This window comes from Arvicanthis niloticus, chromosome 7, assembly GCF_011762505.2.
Source record: "Arvicanthis niloticus isolate mArvNil1 chromosome 7, mArvNil1.pat.X, whole genome shotgun sequence".
NCBI classification, from domain to species: Eukaryota; Metazoa; Chordata; class Mammalia; order Rodentia; family Muridae; genus Arvicanthis; species Arvicanthis niloticus.
The window spans coordinates 87,193,229-87,215,840 of NC_047664.1; the positions used below are offsets into that span (position 1 = coordinate 87,193,229).

Consider the following 22,612-nt stretch of genomic DNA (forward strand, 5'->3'; position numbering starts at 1 on the left):
AAACGCCTAGTAATAGTATTTTGCATAGAATACTGAAGAAGCTGAATATTAACTCGATGATCAGTGTGCTTAGATTATTCACAAAGCCTCTCTGTACTTTGCATCAAACATAAACACAAATGAGTTCTAAATATCTTGCTGTTAAGCATCATCTCGGATGTAGGAAAATACTGTTAATTATAAATACTAACATTATACTAAACTAGGGTGGATGAGTATGTCAGTATCCTATATACAAACTGGCATTATCTTCTGGGATATAAATCCATTATTGTCTTTTGTTTATCAGGTTTGAGTGGGAAATCCACATCTCCATTTTTCTTTAAATCATAGTCTCTTCTCAGTACCAATATATTGGGACAGATGTATAAGTGTTACAGAAATGCTGAACCAAAGGAATGCTGCAAAACAGTTCCAGAATGTCTTCTATTCTTGTAAATTTATGCTGAATGTCTTAGGTCTACATGTGGGTTTCATCTCTGCAGGGTTGATGACTATTAAGAATGTCTTCACCTTTGTTCTAGTGTCACTGAACTACATCCTTTTCTAAAAAATAAAACTTCAAGTGCATTTTGTGTGTAGTTATTATTTTATGTTGCTTATATTGACCCAGAAAGTTAGTGACAATAATATAAAGTCCTTCAGCAATTAAATCATAACTCCAAAGACCCACGGGTCTATTAAACATTCTATTAAAACATTGTTTTACCCTATCAGTGCCTATTTCTGCTTAGAGTTGGCTGCAGGATTAATCCCAAAGCCTCATCAAAGTCCTTCATGTTCCCTCCAATTCCAGTCACAGGAGAGAAATCACTAAGAAGATAATCCTGTTAGTGAGATAATCTACGTAAGAAAGATACATTTTGATGATTAAGTCAGTTAAGAGTTTATAAATCCTTTATCTTTGGCTAGTGATGAAGAGTGGACTAATACTTCAAAGTCTCTTAGTACCAAAAGCTAAGGGACAAATTTTTTTTTTCTTTTTTTATGCTTCAATGATGGTGCTCTCCCACTCACCCACCCACTCCAGCTTCCCTGGGTCATCGAGCCTTCACAGGACCAAAGGGCTCCCCTTCCATTGATGCAGGCATCCTCTACTACATATGCAGCTGGAGCCATGGGTCCCTCTTTGGTTGGTGGTCTAGTCTTTGGGAGCTCTGGGGAGGGGAGGGGTCTGATTGGTTGATGTTGTTGTTCTTCTTATGGGGTTGCAAACCTCTTCAGCTCCTTCAGTCTTTCCCCTAGCTCCTCCTGTGGGGTCCCCATGCTCAGTCCGATGGTTGGCTGTATGCATCCACAATTTTTAAAGAACAAAACAAAATTACATAAATGTTGAATGAGGGTCGACATTGCAACATTTCTTTTTGGCAGATCGAAGTCATTACTTCTGACATATGATAATTATTTTTTACTTATACCTTCTTAAACTTAACTGTTTTAATTAATACATCTGGACTAGGGCCAGGGTCATTAAAATATCAAATGTGTTGTCAAAGCAATATCGATATGACTGTTGAGGATATAGAGGGCTGAGAATTGTCTACACAATCATGAAATAGAGTCAGGACAAGCTGGTGTTTCCCAGATTCTTTCAGCTAGAGCATAACACCCCCCCCCCCATTTGTAGTGTTCTCAAATGACAACAGAGCATAAGCAGTTACCCAGTGTCTGTGTGAGGGCACCTGAATGGGTAAGTACTTCCAGAGAAGACATAGAGATGGAGAAAGATTAAAAGTAAGACAACTGAGCAGGAAAGAAGGCCAGTGTTTATTTCAGTTTGGAAAACTGTTTTAAATATTTAGTCATAAGGGCAGCATGAGATGGGTTCGTAGATAACACTGAGGGATGTTTTTGACACAAAGGCAAGGAATGAATTCTATATTGTTGGCACCATAAATGATTCCTGTCCTTTACTCCTCCTCCTTGATAGTTCAGACCATCAAGTTCCCCTTTGCCCAAGCTCCTTTCTGTACAGGACAAAGGTTCAGCAGTTTTTCTGGAACGGTGGCCCTGAACATGCGTTTTGAAAAGGCAGAGCAGTAATAAGCTCTGAGAACTCTCATTTGTCTTCTTAGAACCTTCCACTCCTTAGCAATCTGATGCTGCTACATTCTGCCTGCTGTGTTCTCTGGTGGCCTCACTTCTCCCAGACTTTATCCTTCGTAATTTAAAATATTATCCTCATACTTAATACAATTCTTCTGCCTTTCTACGCTGAAGCAACTCTCTCTGGACAATATCTGGCCTCTTAAGACTCTGAAATGAATGTTGACTTCTGTTCTGTTCTAAACATCTGAGTCTCAAAGTAAGTTTCTTTTCTAAACTTTGATGGTCACTACAGACCTATCAGATTGTAGTTTTGTCAGAATTAAAGTTAGTAATCTTCCTAGAATTACCTAAAATTTGAGAATATTTCTCTTTTTATTTGGAAATATTGAATGTATGAAGTATAAACACTACTCATTTCTTGATACATTGATAACGATTTTTATCATGGTGTGATATGCTGACTGTTAAATATTCATACCACCCAAGTGGCAGGAAAGGCTTTCCCTCCTGTGGGCTTGGACTCTCTTTGTAATGGCCAGGGCCTTGCCTGAGGAGCTCCAGCAGCCAGCCCCCTCCCCAAGAACTCGTTAACTACCACTGTCACAAACTTCATCTCCAGCCCCTCAACAGGACACTCCCCAGTCTATGCTAATTTTATGTGAAAGGTCTGAATAAAAGCCAGTAAAAAACAAAACTCACCAATCTGTGACCTTCTCACAGAAACCCACCAATCCCTGAGCACAAAAACCTACAGATCCCAACAGGAAAACCCACCAAGCCCTGAACTCCTCCAAACTCAGGACCTGAAATCTGACCAATCCTCACCCTGGAAATCTCCACCCTAGAAAGCTGTATTCCACCCAAGAATCCGTATATAAGTACTGTGCTTTGTCCAATTCCCTGATACTGTCTGCTCTTTCCCAGGAGCGTAGGCAGCCCCTCCTAGATTCATTTCTCCTCTCCCTTTCATGAGATGTTCTGGCTGGTGTGACTCTCTCATTGGAAGAAGACAAGAAGCAAGAGAAGAAAAGGAGCAGGACTGAGGCTCCTGAGCTCCTCAGTTGAGCTGAGAACACCCTCCACTGGGATCTGCAGTGCCCTGTTTGAGGAGGTTTCCTCTCAGAGCTATGTGGTTCCTGAGCTTCTGTGTCTCAGGATGCCTTTCCACTGGGACACTGTCCCACCTCAGAGCTGTGTGGTTCTTGGATTTCCAAGTCCCAGGACAACTTTCCATCCAGGCAGAAAGGCCAATGCTGACAGCTTGAATTAAACCTGAGAATAACTTAAACTCTCCCCATAAAATTTCTAGGAGTATGTAATCTTCCACTACTTTAAAGCTAGTAAATCTTTCCTTTTTTATTTCATCAGTTTTCTATTTTCTTCAATGTTATATCCAAGTAATAATGATTTTATTATCAAAAGTTAGTCAGGCATTACATTTTAAGGTATCTCCTATATCCTCTGAACTCACACTGTTATTAAAATTACTATTTTGTCAGTTATATAACTACCGATATTATAGCTCAATGATGATACATTTATATAAAAAATGCTTCTTGCAGGAGCACCTCAACACTTGGTTCTTGTCATGACATACTTTCTAATAACTCTTACGCTTTCATATGAGTATTTCTCTGGGATATTTTTGTGGATTTCCTTTCTCCACACCTTCTTAAAGATTGGATCCATCCAACATATTTGAAAATTTCTCATATTATTAGACTATACATAACCTAAAATCAGTACCTACACCCAAAAACTATAGGTTATAGCAAATAAAGAAAAAATATGGAAACAATTATAAAAACAGTTAATACATAACTGTAAACAGTATCATACCTTAGATATATTGATTATTTAAACATTCATTTCAAATGAATCAAGGATTTAATATTACTTCTCTTAGTGAAACACATCAGGTTGAGTACATCTGCCTTTCACATTTGGAAACTCGGAAGTACGCTACAATATTGCCACTGTATAGACATATTTATAAAAATGGAAATGTTTTATGTTTTTAAAGAAAGAAAAACCTATAAACTTCAACAATAAAGCAATTAGAGGTGTGGTGGTGTTCTAAAAAAATCCTAACTAGACATACACTTAATACTCCTTTATTCATTCTCAGGTGACAGAAAATTTGAACCAATGAAAGATCTACTTTGCCAAAGATCTACTTTGGTGTTGGCAAATCCAAAAATTGAAAGTGAGAAATATTTTCAGTTAGATAGTATCAGTCTCTGGTTGAGCCCATAGATGCAAACGCTCAATAGGGTACCCCACAGTGTGACTACTAAAGACAATTTCATTTCCTGCTATGTCCTCCAAGACAAACTGCTAAAGATGCCCTTGAGTAACAAAGTGAGTTGACTTCCACATAAAGAAAATTTAGTCAGAAGTTAATTACTGAAAACAGAAAACAAAGTGAATGGGCTTTAGTGTCTTCCCTGCCAAGCCATGCTGACAGTAGCCATGCTGACAGTAGCCACGCTGACAGTAGCCATGCTGACAGTAGCCATGCTGACAGTAGCCATGCTGACAGCAGTTAAACATCAGTACAACTTTTCTGTTCAGTGTTTTCATCCTCAGCCTAGTAAACCCATTTAAAATCTGTTTCTCTCAGAGAGAGAAATAACTTAAAGCGTTCTGTATACATGCTGAGAAATAAACTCTACTCTTCATGTTCATAGGCTCCATCAAGATGAGGTTGCTTCTTTGGGCCTGCATCATGTGTGTTGCTTTTGCAAAGAGGGTAAGTAACTGAACTCTCAAGATCTGTAGCAATGGGTATAAATATCAAGTGTTTGTGAGGAGTCAAACTGAAAATGAAGCAAGTATATTGCTTATACAAGTCATCAGGTTTTGGGCATAAATGTGGCAGTGTCAAAATCGTGAAAGGAAATCTTCAAAAGCCACATAATATGGATGTAAAACCTGGAACAGATCAGCAGCACAGAAAGGAGGTGAGTTCAGACTCAGGAAGCTGGAAGAAGAAAGAATTATAGGGAATTACAATCTTGTATAGACAATTTTATCAGGATTTCTCTAACAGTGAAATCCCATTACTGAGATGTGTAGAGAACCAAAGGTTGGTCAAAGGGACCAAAGAAATGGACATGATGATATTTGGTGTAAGGTGAACTGATGAGGCTCTCTCTAGATAATTTTTGTTTTCATTCAGAATCCCACTATGAAGTCCTGGCTTGCCTGGTAGTCCTTATGGAGACCAAGCTGTCCTTAAACTCAGGGATTTGTCTGCCTTTGCTGCCTCAATGCTGGGAATAAAGGTTTCGGCTCCCAATGCTTGCCTTGAAAGCAGTTTTAATTCTAGTAAATTAGTGTGTTAAACTTTATATTTGGAAAAGCAGGAACATCCATTCTGAATAATTGCTTTGAATACTAAGTATGATAATTACTACAAGTGCTTAACAAAATGTCTAAGATCAGGTAGAAATTCAAACTACTGGATAATTCTAATTATTATTAGCATCTTGGCTTAATTTCAAAATATTATTATGTCTCTTAAATGTACCTAAATTAATTTGTAATTCTTAAAATAGTATATGCTGAGTTTTCCTACACTAGCTTTTATTCCGTATGGTACCTTATCCATGGTGAATTCAAAAGTCATAATAAAGTTTCTATGGTAAATTTAGAAGACATAACAAAGTTTCATTAGAAAATAATGTATAGGTCTACAAAATGATACTAGACCACACACACACACACACAGACACACACACACACACACACACACACACACACGACAACACTAGAGTAGTAAAAAATAACACGTGAATAAGAGTCAAATGGCCTCTCATATGGCAAAGATTTATCTGCATACACAATGTTGCGAACTAGATTCTATTTAACCAAAATAAAAGTCCCTGTTGAAACATCATAAAGATTATGATGGCAAGACTACTCACTTCAGACCAGGGACTCTTAGTCAAGAAAAAAATTATAAGACGATGCAAATTCTTCAGTAAAAGGAAAGTCTGAATGCAGATGTTCTCAAACAAATAACTACATTAAAATATTTTTCTTTTTTAGAGACGTTACCCATTCATCCATAAGGTAAAACAATTCAATTTCTTTAAAAATTATCATTTTCTCATTAAAGTATATTTGCATTTAAAGATTCTCTATTTTCTAGGCAAAGTAATTGACTTTAATTGCTCTTTAAATATTGTTTTATTAACTTCTTCAGATAAGGTGAAAAATCATAGAATATAAGTATACTTATGTCAAACATATTTACCAGCAAGCCTTCATTTCTTCATCTCTGATGACCAGAAGCTTGGACTGAACTCCTTTTATGGTGGAATCAAAGTCTGTTATGTCCTGATTTACCTTCGTGCCTCTAAATATTTCTTCATTTGTACCTAAGTAAAATAACCAATGAGAAAATGATGGCATGAGAGGTTTCAACAGAAGAAAACAAGAACAATTATATATTCAATTATATATTTTGTTTTCGTACGGGTTATTGATTTTTTTTTCTCTTAAGGAGGTAGTGAAGGGTCTTATGTAGCCCAGGGTTTCTAACCGTGATCTTAACTTTCTGTATTCTTAAGCATGAACTTAACTTTCCATCCTCCCGACTCCACCTCCCAAGGGTTAGGTTTATAAGCATCTACCATCATGCCTGACTGAATTCCATCTAGGTACTAGAAAGGACAAGTAGTATGAGTGCATATTCCAAGGAGCTTGGTGATCTCTGTGTACCAAATAGCCATGCATTATTTCATGTAGCAGACAAATGCAGTTACCAATATTTGATTTTCTTCAGTTCTTTATAATATTTTTTCTCAAGTTCTGATGGCAAATGTGTGCTAAGAAAGTTACAAGTATCCTTGGCCACAAGTGTGCTATGGGTTGATAGGAAAGCGTAGTAAAATAAATAAATAAATAAATAAATAAATAAATAAAATTTTAAAAGGTGTCTGAGATGTAAATGCTTTTGAACAAAAACAGCAAAACTTCTAGCGAAGCAGCTGAAAACCTTTGAAACTTTTCAAAATTGGAACAATATTAATATATTTGAAATTTACATTAACAGTCATCAGATTCTGGGGCTCCTTTAATAGTAAAAGTAACTGACACTTGCCCCGGGACCACCCTGGAATGTTATTTACTGTACTTTTCTCATACCTTAGGGAATATGAAAAAAAAAAAAAAAACTCCATTGGAAGACTTTAAGATTAATAATTCTAGAAAATCAATCTAAAATGGGAAAGTTATATTAAACTTTAAATGGAAAGTTTGGCAGGCTGCAGGTATAGTGTTCCAGGCACTTTTTTGAAAAAGAAATCTGGTCTGGTTGCACTCTTTCCTAGTTAGTGTAGCTAATGCCTGAAGCCAGCAGACCAGAAAGCAAGCACTGTCTGTCTCTGTGTGTGTTTCTGTGTGTGTGTGTGTGTGAGTCTGTGTCTATGTGTCTGTGTGTGTGTCCATATAATGTGATATAATACTATTCAAGAAAAAGCTTAAAATACTTCAAAGCCCCTGGAAAAATGTGAATTTACTGAGAAGCTATGCTGAAGGCCTCACTTCATAGCTAAGATTTTATAGGAAGCACAGGTGGTGATATAATGTGTATCTGTTGTAAACAAGAAAGTAGATATAAAAAGTGAATCAAAACTTTTGGCTCTGGTACTTGAAAGTTTCTAAATAGACTGTGAACAAAAAAAAATTTAAGTGGTAGTATAAAAACACTGGAACTGGGGAGACAGTAATCCTTGAATATCCATGGTGTTCTGTGTATACGGGGTTCATGGGGGGCTGTGCATGTGTATGGTAGTGTGTGTGGGCATTGCTGTGGAGGACAGAGGTTTCAGCTGGCATCTTACTCAGTTGCTCTTTCTTTTATATTTCAAGTCAGTATCTCTCTTCTCTTGTTTACTCCATGATTAGGTCAGGCCACCTGGCCAACACTGCAGCTATCTTCCACTCTGCATGCCCCACCCTTCCCCACACCTCTAACTGGGATGATAGGTGCATACCTCTGGGTCTGTATTCTTTTCTTTTAGACAATTCTATATACATAGTATCCTTTACTTTGTATTAGTTCTTTGCATCTCCTACAAGGATTTTAATCGTACTTACCACTCTTCCCTCTACTATGTCTGGCTTTTATGTGGGTGCTGGTGATAAAATGTAAGTCATCATACTTGCAAGCAGACACTTTGCTGACTGAGCCATCTGCTCAACCCTGTATATTATGTTGGTCTTTAAATTTTATTTATTTATGTAACATTCCGTTTCTTTAAATTTTTTTCCATACAATGAATTGTGATCATGCTCCTTCTCCCCCCCCACCCCCAAACCGCACAGATTCTCCCCATCCCCATACCCACCCAACTTCATATTCTTTCTCTCTCAAAAAAACTCAAGAAACCAAAGAACCAGAAAAACAAAACAAGACAAAGTCAGGAAGACAAAAAACACTAAACAATAACAGAAGAAAAGCACACCCAAAAAAACAGAGAGTCTGTTTTGAGTTGATAAAGTGCTTCTGAACATGAGGCCTGCCCCGGAGTGTATCACTCCACTGGAGAAAAACAGTATTTCCCTCTCCCAGCAGGTATCAATTGCAAATATCTTCTCTGTTAGGGGTGGGACTTTGTGTCCACTTCCTCTTCTTTGTAGGTGTCATGCATGCTGTCAGTTTCTGTGGGTCAATGTGGGGATCAGTCTTGTGTCTGGAAGACTCTGTTTCCTTGGAGTCCTCCGCCACTTCTGGCTCTTACATTCTTTCTGCCTCCTCTTCTCAATACATCCCTGATCCTTGAGGCTAGGGGTTTGATAAAGACAGCTCATTAAAGGCTAAGCATTCCAAGGTCTCTCTCTCACTGTCTGCACATTGAGCAGTTGTGGGTCTCTGTGTTAACTACCATCTATTACAAAGGCTTCTCTAGTGATGCCTGAGCCATACACTGAGCAACGGGCATGCATTACATTACACATTAGCAATATGTCATTACAAGTCTTCTTATTCTATGTTCACTTAGCAGGAGAGTAGTAGTGATTCCCCCCAGAGCCATTGTCTCACTGAGTGTGGGGTTCTTCTCCTCACTGTCAGGCATCACATCACATATAAAGGATGCTTACTAAAGGTCAGGCACCATGGTTCATGCCTAGGCTAGAACCTGAGGCCAAGCTCAGATGAGAGCCATAGCCTTGGGGTCAGTTTACAGGCTACATGATGAGGTCATGATATCGCCTACATATCAAGGACCTGGCCCAAGGCCGCATAAGGAGATACTCTCCCAGAAGAAAAATGATAATAATAAAATGGTAAATAGTTATAGGAAAACTAAAGACAGGGCAGCAGTCGATGGCTCTTAAAAGAGAAAATTCTAGACACTGTTACTAACTCACAGCTCTTCCAATGTAAGCAGAGATTTGTAGTATTATGCTTTCAATGGCACCAGCTTTACAACAGATCTTTTGTTTCAGAAATCGCCGTTGTCCACTGAAGAGGTAAAGTGAATTTACATCTTTTGGGTTTTTTTTTTTTTTGTAATTAAATATATTAAGATGGAGTGTGCACTATTTTTTTAAGATATCATTTACCAATAGTAAGATATCATCTACCAAACAATGTTAAATAGTTCAGTTGTATTGTGTCGGGGGGGGCGTTGGAAAGACTAGGGGATTCATTTAAGGACATGTTCACTTCTCTCCATTCATGGGCCCACTTGTGTATGCATACCCCATGCATCACAGAACATTTCATCCACACTGGCATCCTGCCCATCATTGTGCATGCTCAGTAGGTTGAGTGGGTTAAAATGAAACATAATCTTATAAAGTTTGACATCATAAAAACTGTAATTAACAAGAAAGGCAGTTCTTTACAAAGAAAAAAAAACTGAAAAGTAAATCTGTGTCTACAGGGAGTCTATTATTAGGAAAATACCTTGGCATGCATCTAAATAAAACAACTCTGGGTATAAGAAACATTGAGTATAATTCTTTGAATGATAGTCAAGCTGTAAATATCAATGACCAAATTCTAAACTCCTGATTTGTAAGCCAGGGTTGGGGGGGGGGGCATTTGTGATAGGCTATAAAATATTAAGTGTGCATGAATAAGCAATGCTCCTGTTTCTGTGAATTCTTGTATAATTATGCGACCTGAGGTCCCTGGCAGTCTTCCAGAATGGGGTAGATAAATTTAGAACAACTGGAGGAATAGATAGAGGTCTTACCACAAGAAGATATTTGAAATTTGATGGTTAAATGCATGACCAATGTTATTAAAATACCCGTCTAAAACAAAAATATCACTGGGATATATATATATATGTATATATATCTCCAAGTCCATTTCCATTTTCCACATTTTCTGCCTGTCCCTCTGATAACAATACCTTGAAAGAAATGAAAGTTTGAGGAAACAGGTCAAAAAAAGCACTACACCTGGAAGAAGAATATGGAACTGAAGGCTTCAAGTAGGACAGTTTGCAGAGAAGGGGGTTGTCAGGTGCAGCAGGCACAGATAAAGACCATGGTGGAGAGCAGCCTGGAAGAATCAGCCCTGCATCCTATGTTAGTCTTTAAAACTGCATTCAATGCTTATCTCAGCTACACCCATCCTAACCTAGGCAGTGTATTCTGCAGTATGTAACACTCTTTCATCTCTATACAAAGTGATTCTCCTTCAGTTTGGATTTGTTAGATTTTCTCAAACTATTTTCATTTCAATCATTGTGGATGCATGTTAGTTGTTAAAAAAAAAGACTAAACAGGTGTTCCTTTAAAAACATTATTCATATATGACCACAGTCATAGCAGAAGTAAATACAGCTACGTGTAACAACAGTCAACTACAATTAACTCCTTTCCTTCTATTTATAGGATTACTTTGGAAATCGCTATCCACTTAATCCATCTCTGAATATCCCGTATGGCCTATGGAATGATAATTTGCCACCTTTTCTTTTGCCTCCTCTTAACAATCAACAAGGAAATGAGATCACCAAATATCCTGGAAATTCTGAGTTTGAAAGAGGGCTGTCTCTCTATCCTTGGATTCCCACTGCTTCTAAACTTCGCTATATATACCAAAGTCTCAACTACCCTGCTGATACTCCACTGAATGCTCCTGCAATTGCTCCTCTTCCTCCTTCCCGACCCTTTCCTCCCAGGCCATATCCTTTTGTCATACCTCCAAAGATTTCTGTCATCTCACCTGTTGGACCTGAACCTGCAGCAGCTTCTGCTGTACCTGCTGAAGGCGAAAGCCTGGGACCTGAGTTCCCTGTAGACAAACCTATTTCAGGTCTGCCTCCAGCAGTCAAACTTATAACACCGGTGCCACCCCCTGAACCCAAAACTCTTGCACCCGAGCATGCTCCAGTCCCGTTTGGTGCACCTGAGCCTGCCCCAGTCCCGTTTGGTGCACCTGAACCTGCTTCCCCCCAGTCAGAGGTGACTGTGCCTGCTGCAGCCCGCCCCATGGCACCGGAACCCTCTCTACCTCTGTCTGCGGGAGCACAGCATATGGTAGCTGAATCCCCTGCAGGCCTGTCTCCTGAAAACAAACCTACTTCAGGTGAGCCTGCTGTAGCACAGTCTCTGCCGGCCTTGCCTGCTGCAGGCCTAGCTGCTGAAGCCAAGCTTCCTGCAGCAAATTCTGCTGCAGCCCAACCTCCTCCAGCTGAACTTATGGCGAGCCAATCTGTTGTGGGAAAACTTATTACAGCTGAGCCTACTGAACCAAAACGGGAGAGACCTGAGCCTTTTGAGACCAAAGCTGCTGGCCAAGAACCACAGCCTTTTTTTAACCAGGTAAGTTACCTACTCTAACCACCGCAATGTGTGGTGTTTATAGACCGGAAGGCACACAACTTCTGTACAAGAAACACACTGGCTTAAAATCTAGTCTTTTAGTGGACGGTTAGTCAACAGATAAACTGCAAATATTAAAAATATATAGGGCATTACCATATACTTATAAAAAGAACTTTCAGGATTTGAATACTTGAATGTATTCATTAGCGCCTAGATATCTCTTGTTTCTTCTCACATCTTCTCATATCGCATATCTTTGATAAACTTCCTGTTAGGTAAAAATGATGAGTGGGGCCACATTACTGAGTGAGATGGCTCACATCCATTTGTAACCCTCTTCTGGCTTTCACATACTCCAAGTATGTGTGTTTGTGTGTGTGTGTGTGTGTGTTGTGTTACATATAGTATATGTATAATGCAGAAAACATTTCTATACATATAAAACAGGTTAAAAGTGATTAGCTAGATAAATTTACCTTATTCGTCGTATTCGAGGAAGAATTAAGGGTTTACCCTTATATACTATGCACACTTAATACACACATACACACAAAGACATATATTTGCACAAATACACACCATTTAGTCTATAATGTGGAATCCCTAGAACTCTGTGTGGGCAACATGCTAAAACACTTACTAGTTCATCTTTTTCTGTGTCCCGTATCTTAATAACAACTATTCTTCAAAATAAGAGGTTACAATCGTGGGGGAAAAAAACCCTTTTCTTCCTCATAATTATCTTTCTTTTCAGATAAGATCTCATTATATAACCAGGGCTAGCCTAGAACTCACAGAGATCCACCTGCCTTTGCCTCCTCGGGGCTGGGACTAAAGGTATGCACCACACCCAGCCCCTCCTTATAATTTTAAACATATACTTTATTTCCGACAAGAGACTAAACACTCTTTATGTTAACCATCTTGTCGCCAAGCAAATTTTTCTGGAACTTTTATAAAGCATCGCAGAATAACTATATTATTTAGAAAACAAAGCTCCAGTGCTACCAAATGAAATATATTTAATCAAAAGTGAAAATACCCATTTTCTTTTTAGGTAGGGAAGTGAGATTTTTCCGGAGAAGAGAATGATATTCATTTGTTTCTGTAAGTCATGCATAATAATGAGATGTGAAAGTTATGGATTATCTACACTACATATCCTCAGCTGAAACTACCTTTGAATCAATATATATGTAATTTGGATGCATATATGTATGTATGTATATATATATATGTATATACATGTATGTATGGATATGGATATACACATATATGAAATGAGAAAGCAGAGTGCAGTTGCTAGTTATCAGTGCCTCAGAAGTTAAGACATGATGAATTTGTTTCCTGTGTGATATTTTCAGGCTATTATTAGAATAGAAAATTCTTCTTTAAACTGATCCAAACTGAATATGACCTGACTACCCTGCAATGATGCTCATCCCTCTAGGAACGAGCTCCTCTAAAGGGAAAGGAGACAAATGTGAAGTGCTGTTCATTAAGATCTGCGGGCCATTCTCCATCCTCAGTCACTTCCTGCTCATCGGTCTCACCCCACACACTGTCCTGAAGAAAGGCCCAGGCCAAAGTGCTCAGTTGATCTCCTTACTTCCTATCTAATAAAAAATAAGTGAAATAAGTAAAACAAATAAACTATTTCCAAGTCCTTATGCCTCTGTCTTACCCCCAAATTATTACCAGGCTATGATTATAAATGTTTACTGGACAAGGAAATGGGGATACATTATTTTGACTGTCAGCCAAATAAAATTCTACTGTGGTGTCACTGTGCCTAAAGTTATATTGAGAATAAATGTGATGTAAGTTAGCACTGTTGATGAAGCACTTTAACAAAACCCATTCTCAAGGACATTAGACATTTTCAGTTTTTCCTTAAACTACTAACCCCACCTAAATTAAGTGACATTTTATTTTACTAGTATTTAGGATGAGAGGCCTATTAGTGAATAATAATATCAAGATACTAGATTCATTTAATAATTTCACATGTACATAGGCATGTGTACCAAGTTTCTTACATGTAAGATACTCAATATGAAATAGGTAAGGGGATAAATGCTATCTTGATGGACAGACTATTAAGATGAAAAAAGAATTTTCCTTTATTCATATGTTTCCATGTCAAGAGACAGTGTTGATCGAAATCAATAGCTACTCAAACCCATATTTTGTGATATCTACATATGCATTCAAATAAACTGCAATGTTGCATTTTAATTAAACTGTTACACAGATGCTTATTAATTTCTATAAGAATATTTATTTGTAAGAATGCTGCACCTGTATGCAGACAGAGGAGAAAACATTCTTTTAATTGTGTATAGTGATGAGTAATTTTAGATGAATATTCTATATAGTCCTTCATATCAAACTCATGAGTAAAGACAAACAACTTTGACTTATATGTAAGAAATTTAAGTTTATTATACAAAGCTGACATGTTGTTTTATTGTTTTACAGATGCTGATGAACAAATCAAAGAAACCTAAATGTTCTTTTTTTTCTCAACAAATAGTTCCTAGGTTTTATTAAAACTATCAGTCTCTCCATATTTGTTTGTTTGTGTGGGATTTCTTTAGACGTATAACAAAATAATATTGCTGAAATGATTTATTTTCAGTTCAAATGATATAATATATACTTTATAGGTATAGCTACAGAAATTTAAGTATGCAGTAATAGTACCTTTCTTCAAACCAGTTCTAGGATACAACACAAATACATTGTTGTCTTTTGTTCTTAAATCCTTTCTCCTAAAAACCATGTGACCACTCACTCCCGCCCACTGCCATTTTCTTGGCTTCAAAATGTTATCAACTTTTCTAGACAATTTTGTATTTCGCTTGTGTCAGGAGCCATCCATGTTCCTCTCAAAGATTAAGGCCTGACAGTAATCGGACAAATAGACACTGTTCTCACTTTAAAGACAAGGCTCACTGTTCAACTGTGAGGTTGAACAGTGGTTTCAGTACTTTCTTTTGACTCTTGCAACAAATTACCACAAAATACACAGTTTATAAAAAAAAAAAAAGAAAAAGAAAGAAAGAGAGAAAGAAAGAAAGAGAGAAACCTCTTTCCTCATGGTAGGTGTGAAGATCAAAAGTTCAAAAGTAATTTCACCAAGTTAAAATCAGTGTGTTGGCAATACATGCTGCGGATGGCCCTGGGGAAATTTCTTCCAGTCTCTGCCTCAGGCTGTCACCTTTTGGCTTCTACCCACCTTCTTTGAAATGCAGTCACATGCACCCAGTGGTCTAAAAGAGAAAGTGAGAAATCCTAGCTTGGTGGATACACAACAAATCTCAGCACATCTTACCTTACTAGTAAAGATCCGACCTCTTAGTTTTCTTCCCAAAAATACAGCACAGTCACTTTCTTGTCAGATCAGAAAAAAAAAACAAAAAAACAAAAAAACAAAAAAACCCTCAAGATCCTTACCCTTCACTGCATCAAAATGAGACTAATGAGACTATTCCTTTTTACAAGGTTGCCCCTGCTGCACAATTCTAAATGGAAACAGGAAAGCCAAGGTGTGCATGACTTTCCTCTCTGGACATGAGTGTTGTAAGCGATGATTTCCTCCAATGATATGAAAAGTGGGCTTTATATTTTTGGACTATCAAAGTCCACCTCCTCCTTGGAAGGGTAGAGCCCTGTTATTTTGAACTTACTTTGCAGAGAATAGAATGACAGTGACCACAGGATGGGGGCTGCCATAGTGTTCACAGTGTAAAAATATGCAGTTAGAAGATAAAAAGCTCTGGAGAAAAAAAAAACTGCAACTAGATGACAAGATATTAATGTATTATCTACTAGAAATTTATTGAGAGAGTATACTTTAAGAATAGTTCCCGCCTTCCAATATGCACCCAAGCACTAAGCAGACCTTGGGCTTTAGCTCTGCACCCAATCCCACAAAATCCAGAGGAGGTGGGGCTCCCAGGAGCGATAACCTCAGCAGTATCTTAGATAAGGAGAGAGCAACACCCACCCCAAACAGGGAGTAACTGGGACCCAGGACTTTACTCCTGGCCAGGGGCACTGGTACCTTCCAGTCTGCAGCTGAGCACTGAGTATATCTTGGGATTCAGCTCTAACCCCAGCAGCAACACCCACCAACACAGTTCTGACACAACCAAGATAATAGCAAAGACAGGCTCCAGTCAGACACAGTGAGCACAGGTAGCACTAAAGATAACCAGATGGCAAAAGGCAAGCGCAAGAACATAAACAACAGCAACCTAGGGTACTTGACATCATCAGAACCTAGTTCTCCCACAATAGAAAGTCCTGAATTTTCCATATTACTAGGAAAACAAGATTCAGATTTAAAATCACTTCTAATGATGATGATAGAGGACTTTAAGAGGGACATAAATAACTCTCTCAAAGAAATTGAGGAGAACACAGGTGAACAGGTAGAAGCCCACAAAGAGGAAACACAAAAATTCCTTAAAGAATTACCAAAAAACTCACAACCAAACAAACAAAACCATCTAGGACATAAAAATGGAGGTAGGTTCATGTATCTCCACCAGTCAAAGATAGTTGATATATCTAGGTTGGGTAATGGGTTACACCTCTGACTGAGCAATACCAAACTTATAAAGCCTTTGATTAACATTTTTTTAAAATAATGTATAAGTGCAAAAAGGAAAAGGGGGCAAGGGATAGGGGTTTTCTAAGGGAGGAGATGGGGAAAGGGGATAGCATCTGAAGTGTAAATAAAATATCCAATAAAAAAATGGAGGTAGAAACAATACAGATACATACAATACAATACAAAGGGAGACTACCATGCAGATAGCATAGGAGAGAAATCAGGAGTCAAAGATGCAAGCATCACCAATAAAATACAAGAGCTAGAAGAGAGATTCTCAGGTGCAGACGATACCATAGAAAATATTAACACAACTGTCAAAGAAAATTCAAAGTGCAAAAAGTTCCTAACCCAAAACATCCAGGAAATCCAGACACAATGAGAAGACCAAACCTAAGGATAATAGGTATAGAAGAGAGTAAAGATTTCCAACTTAAAGGGCCAATAAATATCTTCAACAAAATTATAGAAGAAAACTTCCCTAACCTAAAGAACAAAATACCCATAAACATACAAGAAGCCTACAGAATGCCAAATAGACTAGACAAGAAAAAAAATACCTTCTGTCACATAATAATCAAAACACCAAATGAACAAAACAGGAAAGAATACTAAAAGCAGTAAGGGAAAAAGGCCAAGTAACACATAAAGGCAGACCTATCAGAAAGAATTACACCAGACTTCTCACCAGATACTATAAAAGTGAGAAGATCCTGGACAGATGTCATAGAGACCCTAAGAGAACACAAATGCCAGCCTAGGCTACTATAGCCAGCAAAACTCTCAATTACTATAGATGGAGAAGCCAAAATATTCCATGAAAAAAAAAAAAAAACAAATTTACACAATATCTTTCCTCAAATCCAGCACTATAAAGGATAATAGAGGGAAAACTCCAATACAAAAAGGGAAATTATACCCTAGGAAGAGTAAGAAAGAAATTCTCCAACAAATCCAAAAGAAAATAGCCACACAAACATAAAGCCAACACTAATAACAGAAATAACAGGAAGCGAAAATCTCCTTTATGGGCTGGAGAGATGGCTCAGCTGTTAAAGGCTAGGCTCCTTAATATCTCTTAACATCAATGGATTCAATTCCCCCAATAAAAAGACATAGACCAAAGGACTGGATAAATAAACAAGACCAAGCATTTTGCTGTACACAGGATACGCACCTCAGTGACAAAGACAGACACTAGCTAAGAGTAAAAGGATGGAAAAAAATTTTTTCAAGCAAATGATCCTAAGAAACAAGATGGAGTAGCCATTCAAATATCGAATAAAATCGACTTTTAACTTAAAGGTATCAAAAAAGATAAGGAAGGACACTTCATACTCTTCAAAGGAAAAGTGAACCAAGATGATCTCAATACTGAACATCTATGCGCCAAATGCAAGAGCACCCACTTTCATAAAAGAAACCTTACTAAAGCTCAAAGCACACATGGCACCTCACACAATAATAGTGGGAGACTTAAACACCCCACTCTCAACAATGGACAGATCATGAAAATAGAAACTAAACAGAAATACAGTGAAACTAACAGAAGTTATGAACCAAATGGATTTAACAGATAGCTATAGGACATTTCATCCTAAAACAAAAGAATATAACTTTTTCTCAGAACTTAATGATACCTTCTCCAAAACAGACTATATAATCACAAAACAGGCCTCAACAGATACAAGAAAATTGAAATAACCCCATGCATCCTATCAGATCACCATGAACTAAGGCTGGTCTTCACTAACAACAAAAACAATGGAAAGCCCACATTCACGTAGAAACTGAACAATACTCTACTCAATGATAACATAGTCAGGGAAGAGATAAAGAAAGAAATTAAAGCCTTTTTAGAATTTAATGAAAATGAAGACACATCATACCAAAATCTATAGGACACAATGAAAGCAGTGCTAAGAGAAAAACTCATAGCTCTAAGGGCTTACAAAAAGAAACTGGAGAGAGCCTACATTAACAACTTGACACCACACCTGAAAGCTCTAGAACACAAAGAAGCAAATACACCCAAGAGGAGTAGACTGCAGGAAATAATCAAACTCAGGTCTGAAATCAACAAAGTAGAAACAAAAGGAACTACTTAAAGAATCAATAAAACCATAAGATAGTTCTTTGAGAAAATCAACAAGATAGATAAATCCTTAGCCAGACTAACCAGAGGGCAGAGAATCAGTATCCAAATTAATAAAATCACAACTGAAAAGGGAGACATAACAACAGAAACTGAAGAAAATTTTTAAAAAATCATCAGCTCCTACTACAAAACCCTATACTCAAGCAGATTGGAAAATCTGGATAAAATGGACAATTTTCTAGACAAATACCAGTTACTAAAGTTAAATCAGGAGCAGATTAAACCATCTAAACAGTCCCATAACCCCAAAAGAAATGCAAGCACTCATTAAAAGTCTCCCCACCAAAAAAAAGTCCAGGATCAGATGGTTTTACTGCAAAGTTCTACCAGACCTTCAAAGAAGACCTAATACCAATTCTCTATAAACTGTTCCACAAAATAGAAACAGAAGGAACACTGCCCAATTCATTCTATGAAACCACAATTACGCTCATACCTAAACCTCACAAAGACCCAATAAAGAAAGAGAACTTCAGACCAATCATTCTTATGAATATCTATACAAAAATACTCAATAAAATTCTCACAAACCAAATCCAAGAACACATCAAAACAATCATTCATCATGATCAAGTAGGCTTTATCCCAGGAATGCAGGGATGTTTCAATATACAAAGATCCATCAATGTAATCCACTATATAAACAAACTAAAAAAAAAAAAAAAACATGATCATCTCATTAGATGCTGAGAAAGCATTTGACAAAATTCAACACCCCTTCATGTTAAAAGTCTTGGAAAGATCAGGAATCCAAGGCCCATACCTAAACATAGTAAAAGCAATATATAGCAAACCAGTAGCCAACACCAAACTAAATGAAGAGAAACTTGAAGGAATCCCACTAAAGTCAGGACCTAGACAAAGCTGTCCACTCTCTGCCTACCTATTCAATATAGTACTGGAAGTCCCAGCCAGAGCAATTAGTCAACAAAGGAGATTAAAGAGATACAAATTGGTAAAGAAGAAGCAAAACCTCGCTATTTGCAGATGATATGATAGTATACTTAAGTGACCTCAAAACTTCCACCAGAGAACTCCTAAACCTGACAAACAACTTGAGCATAGGAGCTGGATATAAAATTAACTCAAACACCCTGACAAGGGTGACTGGGAAGCTGTATTGGACATATTTTCCTGACCCACCTTTGCTTGCCTATATCCCAGATGGGACAAGCTGCCTTGCCTCAAGTTTTTAGACCTTGTGGGATAGAAAATCAAAAAGAGAAATTACAAAGTTTCTTGTATTTTTTTTTAAAAAGGTGACCAGCTATTAGGACCAAATCATGTGCTGGTCTAGAAATTAATCCAATATTGGAAATAACAGTCTACATTTGGAAGGCTGGTTCTGGACATTTTCAGAGACGTATTTGAAAGTTACCTGCAGTTCTCTATGATGTTATGATAGCAAGAGATGAAGTTTCGATAGGATCTGGATTTAAACATGGGTTAGTGCATTTTGTCTCTTCTTCAGTATTTATTGTAACTTGCATTGACTGTATAATTTCTAATTGTGTTAGTGTGTCGAAACTTGGCATGTCTGTTATGGGCTGTCTATCAACCAGCTTTTGTCTTACTACACTGAGTATTAGAAAACCTTGCTTTTCTGAAAAAAAAAAAAAAGCTTGAAAGTGCTGGAAGAAGTGAGTTAGGCTTTAAGCAGAAGCAAGAGGGTAGTGGGCTTGATTATTGCTGGTATAACAGCTTTAATTGCATTAATTGCTAGCACCACTGCTTCTCCAATAGCATTGACACAAGGAGTTAAGACAACTATTTTTGTTAACCATCTAGCAAAAAAATGTTACTAATGTATTGTGTATACTAAAGAATTTATATGGGTGTCTGGAACAATGAATTGATGCTCTATAACCTAGTCAAATTATCTGAAGGTGGTTCAGGGTTTAAGAGTTAGGAGCCATCCCAAGTGTCATGACAAATATCATTAGAGTAGTGTTACTTCTAAAATTTACAATGATTGTCATTATAATTAGAAAAAAGTTTAAAGACACCTGTAGGGTATTTGGCATATTCCTAACACCTCTCTGGGTGTTTTAACTTTGCATAGTGAGATTATGAATTTAAAGAATACTGCTCTGTTGAGCTTTGATTCTGCAGATAATGCTGATAAAATTATCCATGGCCCAAGGTCAGTATTTCCATTTTGGTCAAACCTGAGGAATGGCATATGTTGCTTGATCCCTTCTTGTCTTGAGAATACTTTTATTCCTGCCCATCGTGTTAAAGCTTGTCTTTAACTACATCAACAGGCTGGCAGCCAAAGTACATGACTTGAAACTAAAAATGGACTTCCAGACAGAGTTATTAATTTGACAGGCTGGCAAGCCAAGGACAGGTAAGATTCTACACAGAGCCTTACTTCTAAGACAGAAGTGCATTGCTTATGATAATGCATATTCTACGATGGGTAAGGAAGGCATACTTCTCAGAATGATCTAAGACAGGCTCAGTCTGGTTTATGCAATAAAAAGGGGAGCCCTTTTTATTTATTGCATAAAAAGGGCTCCCCTTTTTATTGCATTGTGGAGAGCTTTTGGGACTGCCTGGCAGGAATCTGACATTGGCCAAGGACAAGGAAATGGACTGCAGACAGGAATCTGACATTAGGCTGGAACAAAGAAGTAATTTCAGGCAGAAATATAAATCCCAGGCTAGAACAAAGAAGTAGGCTTCAGTCATGAAAATGACTTTGGGCTAGGACAGGGAAGTAGGCTCAGATATTTTGGTCATCCTGATAAGTCCTTAGCAATAGTGGTCACAGGAGTGATTACGGCACTTTCTTTATTGTCGTGCGTGTTCTCTGACTGTGGGAAGCCATGGCAAGGCCTTACTCTTGGCAAACACTCACCTTTGGCTCTCCTATCTACTATTCTTCTTTCTGCTTACCTTCCATGATTCACTTGTCAGTTCTCAGAACTTCAAACAAGGCCTCATAGCAACCCACCTTAGGAACCCTTCTTCGGGATCTTTAGATTTAGCCAACATCCTGCTAGATAGATGATTTTAGAACCCCTGGTAATGGCACTTTGTGAGAACAACAGGTAAAACTTAGACCCCACAGCTGCAGCTAGCTTCCTCCACCTGTAAAGCCCTCTTTCCTTTCCTACCCCTACCCATATCCTGTTTTCAGAGTACATAACCTGTGTGAACAATAAAATCTTTGCCAGCTTGATCAGACCTCTTGACTTGCTGTGCCTCCTTATTTTCTCACGCATCTCAGTCTTCTCCACAGGGTCTAAGTGTCCCACTTGATTGTCCAGCTGGACTGGATTTCTGACTATGTGGGTTTATTGTCTTGCTTGTTCCTTGACTATTTCATTCTATTGTATTGCTAGTTCCTCAACCTAGAACTGACCTTAATACTTGCATGTAATTTAAAAGGTATAAAGGCAAAAAAGGAGGAGGAGGGATGGGATAGGAGATTAATGGGGAAGGGTAATGATAAAGGGGGGATGGGAAATAAATAAAATATTGAATAAAAAAATAAAACAGTGCTATTAAGAAAAAAAAAAAGGGCAGTCATTCCCTAAAAATCATTTATGGTGAAATGAATATGTTACTTCATTTAATAATGGTAATATTTTTACACTATGTGTATGCATGTATACATATATGTGATTATATATTTATTGTACATATGTATACATACATTTAAAATATGTAAATAAATATACACCAAACATCATTATACACTTTGAAAGTAGATATTTTGTCAGTCAGATCCCAACAAAATCTCAAATGGAAAAGAAAATAAAAGAAAGACTACCTCAGTCAAGCAATTAGTATTATAGATTATAATTAAATAGAAAACCCTATCTATTAAAAGGAATTAATTATCTGAGGACAGAAACACTCAATGGAGCCTTTTGTTCTGAGGGTTTCTTTAACAACCTAATATTTAATAACAAAAGTCTTCAGGATGCTGATCAACTTGCTGTCAGGTAAGGCTCTTGTGCCAATAAGTACAA

General features: G+C 37.5%; 1 protein-coding gene across 1 annotated transcript; it reads left to right on the top strand.

Annotated features, from left to right (window-relative positions):
• The first annotated feature begins 2,104 nt into the window (after positions 1-2,104).
• Prr27 (proline rich 27) lies at positions 2,105-14,421 on the top strand. Its single transcript, XM_034509387.2, has 7 exons — positions 2,105-2,305; positions 4,740-4,801; positions 6,103-6,126; positions 9,511-9,534; positions 10,915-11,847; positions 12,908-12,957; positions 14,332-14,421. The coding sequence occupies exons 2-6, from the start codon at positions 4,751-4,753 to the stop codon at positions 12,917-12,919; spliced, it is 1,044 nt and encodes a 347-aa protein (XP_034365278.1). The 5' UTR covers positions 2,105-2,305; positions 4,740-4,750; the 3' UTR covers positions 12,920-12,957; positions 14,332-14,421.
• The last annotated feature ends 8,191 nt before the right edge of the window (positions 14,422-22,612 follow it).

Coding starts and splice junctions, on each gene's coding strand:
- Prr27 (XM_034509387.2), top strand. CDS start 4,751: ATGAGGTTGCTTCTTTGGGCCTGCATCATGTGTGTTGCTTTTGCAAAG. Junction 6,127..9,510: donor GTTACCCATTCATCCATAAG/GTAAAACAATTC, acceptor CTTTTGTTTCAG/AAATCGCCGTTGTCCACTGA. Junction 9,535..10,914: donor CGCCGTTGTCCACTGAAGAG/GTAAAGTGAATT, acceptor TTCTATTTATAG/GATTACTTTGGAAATCGCTA.